Genomic DNA, 8,407 nt, shown 5'->3' on the forward strand with positions numbered 1-8,407 from the left:
CCGATGGTGCGCATACTGGTACGCGGACTTTAGTTCCGGTTTTCCCGAGCAGCAAAGTACGCATACTTTGGTTCAAGGAATAAGGATTTACACACATATGTGTTACCACACAATGTTTATATCCTTCAAGGTTATCTATTCTAAACTCTCATTTCAATCATTGAAACATTCTTAGAGGACGTTATATGATTGTTATTCACAAACCATTTTTCGTCAAAGCCATTTTCAAGTCTTAATATGACTTTCGTCATTAGTAAAGATGAACTTGGCCAAATCGAAAGCTTACCAACACATATTTCGAGAAATAGATAAGCGAGATAAACTTGGCTCGAAATAACAAATGTATATAGTCATAGTCTATATAGCAATACGAGTTTTGTCTCAAGATAGGAGATAGAGTAGATACACTTTTGAGTGATAGATAAGTTCAATTCTCCACATACCTTTTAGTCGATAAAGTTCCACAAGTTCCTTGAGTAGTTCTTCGTCTTTGTATGATGATCGCCATGGAGTCTTGAGCTCAACTACACTTTCTATCCTAGTCCGAGACTTAGCTATAAGTAGACTAGAAATCAAGACTTATAGTTTTGATCACTAATATTGACAAACATGCTTGAGATAGCAACACATGCGAGTTCGACCGAGCAGTGCTCTAATAAAAAGTATATCCTTTCTTCCATCAAAATAATGACATAAAAGGCTTTAACTTTTGTTTGTCAAAAGTTCATTCTATCTTTTATCAATACTTTCATACCGACATAGTAGAGATAACTTTTGAACAAGTAAGGGATAGTCACAAGTTCACGGACGTAAACAACATATCCCATAACAATTTGCAATATATAAAACCATAAAGAAATACTGGAAAAATCATCTTCCAAGAAACTTAGAATTTAAAATCTAAAAACATGAAGATGAAAAGGTTGGACATAGTTATGTGTACTAACAATAATGGTTATTCCAAACTCTAGTTATTCTTCTAAAAACACTAGAAATAAATTCTCATAAGAAGAGTTACTAGACATTGAGACCTCTGAAGAATTCTTTATCGTCCCCGAACTCCTTGTCGTCAACAACCATATGTACATAAGGTTCGTGAAGAAATGAGTCAATTCCAACAAACCTTTTAGGCTGATGATGTCGAACCAGGGCCTTCTGAATTTCGAGATTTCTCATAACAAAAGCCTTTATTTGTTGAATCTCCTTCCTTGTTTCCTTCAACTCTTCAAGAACACCAGAAAACTTCTGAGAATTTGAAGGAACAACTCTTGGCTTCCTCACATTCCTTCTTTTTCTTTTCAAAGTTGGAGGTAACGGAGATTTATGTTTTTCCTTCATGATTAATGGCTTAACAATCATACTAACATCTTTTCCATCAGAACATATGATGCTTGGAGTATCCATACGTGTATGGGTTTGTGAGAGGAAATCACAATTTAAACTCAACAGGCAGTCTTAAGATGAAAAGAGTTTCAGATAAGGAAAAGGAATATAGGGTTACGGAACCTTTAACCACACAGGTTCACGCACGCACAATCACAACCCTAAAGAGAGTAGAATTGTCGAGAATAACCCTCTTTTATTGATTAAACAGGGAAGTCCCTTCCAATACGAAAGATTCCCAATTTCACAAAACGCACGGCAAATCTAAGAAAACAAAAACATTTTTTATTAAAGCCTGAGGTGTGCACAATCTTGTCTCTTTTATTCATGCACATGAGACAAGATGCACAAAAACAACACAATTAAGTTGTGCTGCAGTGAACAACAATTTGTCCACCATTTAACCCTTTTGAAAGGAATTCATAGAACCTTGTTTAAAAAAATGTATAGACCATACTCTCTTTTCTAGTGGTCTTGTCTTCTCTTTGGAAACTAACTTCTTCGAAGACGATGAAATCTTACATACCTTAGCGGTTTTTTAAATAAGTTTAAGCTTGTTTGCTAGGCGATTTGCTCTTGGTTGAAGTTTATTGACATATCTCATCTTGTGTTTGTACTTGAAACACTTTGAAAGTTCATGACCTTTGAGTGAACAATAAGAGCATGTCAATGGATAAGATGATTCAGACGCCTGAGATGTGCAAGCTGCTAGGCACAGAGTGGAACCTGAAAAATCAGACAGAGAGTTTCCAATAGAAAGGTTAATTTTCTCTTCCAGACTGCTTGTGTCTCCTTCTGAAAGAATGTCAAGATTGACGTATGTATTGCTACAATTATCAAAATCAATATCTTCACAAAGAAGCGCAACACTTGAATTTTCGTCTGCATTGGAATCATAGTGATCAGATATTTCATCAAGAGTTGCAGCAAAACCTTTGTTCCCAATGTATTTTCTACGGTTTGGACACTCATTTGCGAAATGACCAAAACCTTTACACTTAAATCACTGTGGTATATCCTCGTCATCAGCCTCGTCAGCATCCCTGTTTTTAAGAGGAATGCGATTGTGAGGTTTACCTGATGACCTAGGTTTGTCTCTGGAAAACCGTTTACTTCTCTTCAATAAAAGATCTCTAAAATGTCTTGTGATCAAAGAGACTAACTTGTCAAGATCTTCATCTGATGAATTAGCCTCAGCAAGATCATCCTCAGAGATATAAACACTTTTACTTTTGTCAAGTAACTTAGTGTTCTTTTGTGGTTTGAAAGCAACATCCTTTCCGATTTTGGATGTATGCTCATGATCAAAGATCTTTAGCTTTCAACCAACGTATTTTTAGAGAGAGCATCAAGGTTATTTCCTTCAACGATGGCATGCTTCTTAGAATCGAATCTAGATGGCAGCGATCTAAGAATTTTCATCACAATGTCCTTTTCAGGAATAGTCTTACCCAATGCAAAGGATGCATTAACAATTTCATACACTTTATGATTAAACTCATCAAATGAATCTTCATCTGCCATATGAAGGTTTTCCCAATAGGAATTAAGGTTTTGAATCCTAGCTTCCTTTTCTCTGGTATTCCCTTCAAATACGGTTTCTAAGATATCCCAAGCATCTTTAGACCGAGTGCACGTAGTCACATCGTGCTGAATATCTGGGGTAATGACATGTGTGATGGCGTTCAAACCGTCGGATTTTTACTTTGCAACAAGTATCTCGGCAGCGTCATATGAACCAATGTTCTTTGGAACGGTTGCATTTCTTATTGTCACAACTAGAGAATCATAGCCATTAACTACATAAACCCATGATTAAAAATCACGCACTTGAATAAAGGCACGCATAGCAATTTTCCACCACAAGTAATTTGAGCAATGTTCTGAAAACCGGCCCGGACGTCGACTCAGAAAAGTTACCGGGTCAGGGTCAAAAGGTTCAACCAGTGATTCAACCCGGGTTCACATGGTCACATATATTTTAAGCTTAAGAACCAGTTGTAAGCCTGTAACATGACTATCATCTCTACAGTGTACACCAATTCCATAACAGTTGTTGCATATTGAGCTTAAAATCTTAAATTTGAAATATAAAAATAGCAATCCAAAATATAAAATTCAAACAATAACTAAACTAGAAACTAGCTGAGGAAAGTAGCGCCATAACGCTTAAGATCAATTGTAAGTTCTATTATTGAGTTTTAACTTCTAAAAACGAGGAAAATCAAAGAGGGAAACCATTCAAATTGAAATGGCTATCTGAAGAACCAACATCATTCAGATCGTGGCGTTCAAACATCCTATCATTTTCCATCTCCATATCACAATAGTCATATAATACTAATTCAATCAAGTACCTGCTCTTGCTTGTGGTAAATCATGGTGTCTCTGAGTTTCATTTTCAAATATTGGAATTGTTACATCAGTAGCTATAGCTTCAAGCTCATGAACATTAATCTGGTCAGGATCACCGTCTACTACCAAATCCTCTGTCAAATCGATTGCATCAAAATTTATAGGATCATAAAATGTTTTTTTGGTCCTATTCCTGAAATTAAAAATATATTTAGCTTAATGTGAAGTATGTAAAGTACCTAGGATGATAATCACAGTAGTACAATAATGTAAAGTATGTGAAGTACCTAAGGTGACAATACACTAATACATAATGTAACTAATGTATGTGAAGTATGTTGCAGAAGTACCTCATCTTTAAACGGAGATCGTAATGAACATATACCAAATCATTTAGTCGTTGATTCTCTAGTCTGTTTCTTTTCTTGGAATGTATGCGTTCAAATACACTCCAATTCCTCTCGCATCCCGAAGTTTCTCCACCATTCAGCTAAATAAATAACATGCATATATATTATTATTATCCAATCTACATATTAATTAAACAAAATGATCATCTTGACATTCATGTATTATGAAATTCACCTGGAGTCATCGTTTTCCGTTGGTTGATTGCAATATTCCGAACAAAGTCACATGTTGCTTCCTGAAAAGTTTGCTTCTCTTTCATGAACTTGTCCTTCAATGTTTGATTATATCCTGCAACAATTTCAATATTGTCTAAGACACAAGAACGGATTCTAGGATCCTTAGACATGTTCTCACTATACTGGATAGCAGGATTCAACCAATGTCCTATGATATGAATGTTTTTCTTGAAGTGCTTATCCAACCTAGTGTTGACAATTTTCATGTACGGTTCATAGTCCCTTTTCCTTTTGTTGAACACATTCGATACAACATTCTTTACCTTGATAATGCTATAATACAGGAAACCCATTGCAGGCTTATCTTCTGAATCCACCATCCTTAACACAAGAATAAATGGTTCACTAATTTTAACAACCTTCGAGCAAGTCTTCCAAAATTCAATATTCATTACTATGTTACAAAACTCCTGTCCCTTATCTTCTTTATAGTACGAAGACTCAACAGACTCAGGACATGTAACTAGTCATTTCAAGTAATGCTTATGAAACAAAATACTCTGCAATGCAATAAAATTTGTTGCAAAACGGGTAGCAGCAGGGCGAATAATTTCAGTCCAACTTGGTCGATCACGCAATAAAGATAATACCTTTGAACGATTATAAATGTACTTTGTTACCTTCGCTGCTTTGCTGACGACATCTTTAATATGAGCTAGTTCTCCAAAATCCTTCAATATCAAATTGACAGAGTGTGCAACACATGGTTTCCATTACATATTAGGGAATGCTTCTTCTAACAATCTTCCAGCAAGTGCATAATTGCTAGCATTATCTGTTACCATTTGAACAACATGTTGTTCACCTACAATTTCAACCATTTCTTTAAGCAAATTGAAAAGATTTTCTCCCGTCTTCACCATGTCAGAAGCATCCACTGATTTTAAGAAAACAGTTCCCTTTGGACAATCAGCTAAAAAGTTAATTAAACTGCGGTTACTTGTATCTTTCCAACCATCTACCGTAATAGTGCAACCTATATCTTCCCAAAACCTGCGGAAACTTTCAAAAAATAATCGTACTTCTTTAACCATAGATCTTAATAACTTAGTATGAGTATCATCATATGAAGGAGCCTTGTATCCAAGACCAACTGCAACGACTGCATCCAACATAAGCTGAAAATAATGTGAATTAATTGCATTAAATGGATGCAAGCATCAAACATCCAAGTAGCAACAACCAAATCTGTTTGTTTCTTTACTTCTTTGCTCGCAAGTGCACTTCTTTTTGACGGTTGAGAAGCAGGAGCAGTTCGAGGTGCAAAATATCCACCTATTCCTGTGCTTTTTTGGTTAGCTACCCCTGCGACCCTCATGATACCTCTATTTCTATTTCTTGTTATGGGCACAGAAGTTTGCATATTCATTTGAACTTCTTCGATTTCCTGAACTTCGTTATCCTGGTCGTCGTCAGCCTCAACCTCTCTTTGTCGCTTCTTTGTAGATGTCTCTTTCAATGACTCTAGCATTTGATATCGAACATCTAGACTAACTTTTTTACAAGGTGTGATTTCCCCTCTTTGTCCAGCAAGATGCATCTTCGGCCTATTAATTCCTCCACCGATAATATTTTTCAGACAAACCAAATATGTTATGGATCTTTTCTTAGTCAGTGGATCTTTCTCTTCCATTGCATACTTCCAAGCAATGTCTGTTTTCCCTCTACATGAAGTTTCAGGCTCTCTTGGTGAATCATGTGATGGTTGTGAATCAGATGATGCAACCATTTAAGTATCGATTACTTACTGCAATACAAATCAATTACATGTGTAAGTATAGGTACCAGTATGTAACTTAATCATGAATCAACAAAAAAAAATCAATCTTATTGGAAAAACATGTGGTAGGTAATTGGAGTGTCTCCCTTGGTAATTTTCAATCAACCAAGTCCTCAAGAAGCAATGAGAAAAATGGATTCATACAATGATACAAACTTAGAACTACAGAGTACCGGTCAATTGCAAATATATTCTAATTTCTAAGCAAAAAATACAATCCAATTGAGAAACCAAATATGTTTAATAAAAAAATGAAAACGAAATAGATTACAAAAGGGAAATTAAAGTTGATATCAGTCCACATACCTTAGAGAGTTAGAGTTAGAAATCGATTGAGAAAGTAACAGATCTAGAAAGAGGTGATTACCAGATGAATAAATACCAAATTCATTTGAATTGAAAAGAAAAAGGATTTATTATTTGGGTAAAAATCCTAAATTCCTTCTCTAATTTCTCCATTTTCGTTAAGAATTAGGTAAGAAAATCTTCTAGTTACCTTTTCTTTCGCCTATAATAGGGAAGATTGAGAAGAACCGAATAAAAGAATTGAAAAGTCAATAGACTTCTGTTAGGTTTCTTTTAAGCCTAAGGATTATCGACCCATCGAATCGTTTAGGATACGGTGAATCACGGATCGAAACGGCTGGGTCACCCGGTTCTCACAATACAAGCCGTTTTTTGGAGAATTTGCTGGGTCATGGGTGGAACGGCCCGGAAAAGTGACCGAGTCACGGTTTTACTGGGCTGGCCGGCCGGGCCGATTTTCAGAACATTGAATTTGAGCAATCAAAGATTGGTGGTACGTCTATAGAGGTAGAACCTCTGTCCATATCAGATCGCTACAAACACAGACTTATGAGGTCTTTAATGTGTTTGCATGTTCTGATACCAATTGAAAATGCGGGGTCTAACAACCACACCCAACAATTCGTTTGGAAATCTGAGAGGACTTACTCCAATATACTTTCTAGAGAATCAACTAGACAGTTAGACTCAATCTAGAGTAAATTATATCAAAAGAGTTTAATATCTCTAACTCTTAATTCAATCCGCAATCAGCAAATAAAAATCTGCGAGCCCGATTGAATATAAGAGGAGTAACTTGAACGGTAAAAGACCAATGTTCAAGTATCAATCAATTTAAATCAACAACCCAAGGTTGGATATTCTAATTGATTGAACTTAACACACAACCTGTGATATTTAAATTATATAACAAAATATAATGCGGAAAATAAATAACACAGGCACCAGAAGTTTTGTTAACGAGGAAACCGCAAATGCAGAAAAACCTCAGGACCTAGTACAGATTGAACACCACACTGTATTACACCGCTACAAACTCTAGCCTACTACCAATTAACTTCAGACTGGACTGTAGTTGAACCCTAATCAATGTCACACTGATTCAAGGTACAATTGCGTTCCTTACGTCTCTGATCCCATCAGGAAACTACGCACTTGATTCCCTTAGTTGATCTCACCCACAACCAAGAGTTGCTACGACCCAAAGTCGAAGACTTGATAAACAAATCTGTCTCACACAGAAAAGTCTATGGATTGAATAAATCTGTCTCCCACGAAAATAATCAATAGTTTTTTTTCCGTCTTTTGATAAATCAAGGTGAACAGAAACCAATTGATAAACCGGACTTATATTCCCGAAGAACAACCTAGTATTATCAATCACCTCACAATAATCTTAATCTACTAGCGAAACAAGATATTGTGGAATCACAAACGATGAGACAAAGATGTTTGTGATTACTTTTATCTTGCCTATCGGAGAAATTAATCTCGAGTCAATTATTTCAATTGAACTCAATACGATAGAATCGGGCAAGATCAGAACACGCAACTACAAAGAAAATTGTTGGGGCTGGCTTCACAATCCCAATGAAGTCTTTGAAGTCGTTAACCTACAGGGTCTCGATAGAAACCTAAGGTTAAAAGAGAATCGACTCTAGTTTATGCAACTAGTAACACACATGAGGTGTGGGGATTAGTTTTCCCAGTTGCTAGAGTTCTCCTTTATATAGTTTTCAAATCAGGGTTCGCAATCTAAGTTACCTTAGTAACAAAGCATTCAATATTCACCGTTAGATGAAAAACCTGATTCAACCAAGATAATATCTTTCAACTGTTAGATCGAACTTAGCTTGTTACACACAAATGAAATGTACCCTCATTTAGGTTTATGTAACCGTACCCAAACGTGTACACCATGTTGGTTCACAAATAG

The 8,407-nt window shown here is 35.9% G+C and overlaps 1 protein-coding gene across 1 annotated transcript; it reads right to left on the reverse strand.

Annotated features, from left to right (window-relative positions):
- Positions 1-5,098: 5,098 nt before the first annotated feature.
- On the reverse strand, positions 5,099-6,114 carry LOC113351932. The gene is made up of 2 exons (XM_026595837.1): positions 5,590-6,114; positions 5,099-5,503 (listed from the first exon to the last, which is right to left on the reverse strand). Exons 1-2 carry the CDS (start codon positions 6,112-6,114, stop codon positions 5,099-5,101), a joined length of 930 nt encoding a protein of 309 aa, XP_026451622.1.
- Positions 6,115-8,407: the final 2,293 nt, after the last annotated feature.

This window comes from Papaver somniferum, chromosome 1 (assembly GCF_003573695.1).
Source record: "Papaver somniferum cultivar HN1 chromosome 1, ASM357369v1, whole genome shotgun sequence".
NCBI classification, from domain to species: domain Eukaryota; kingdom Viridiplantae; phylum Streptophyta; class Magnoliopsida; order Ranunculales; family Papaveraceae; genus Papaver; species Papaver somniferum.

Coding starts and splice junctions, on each gene's coding strand:
- LOC113351932 (XM_026595837.1), bottom strand. CDS start 6,114: ATGGTTGCATCATCTGATTCACAACCATCACATGATTCACCAAGAGAG. Junction 5,504..5,589: donor GTGCACTTGCGAGCAAAGAA/GTAAAGAAACAA, acceptor CATTATTTTCAG/CTTATGTTGGATGCAGTCGT.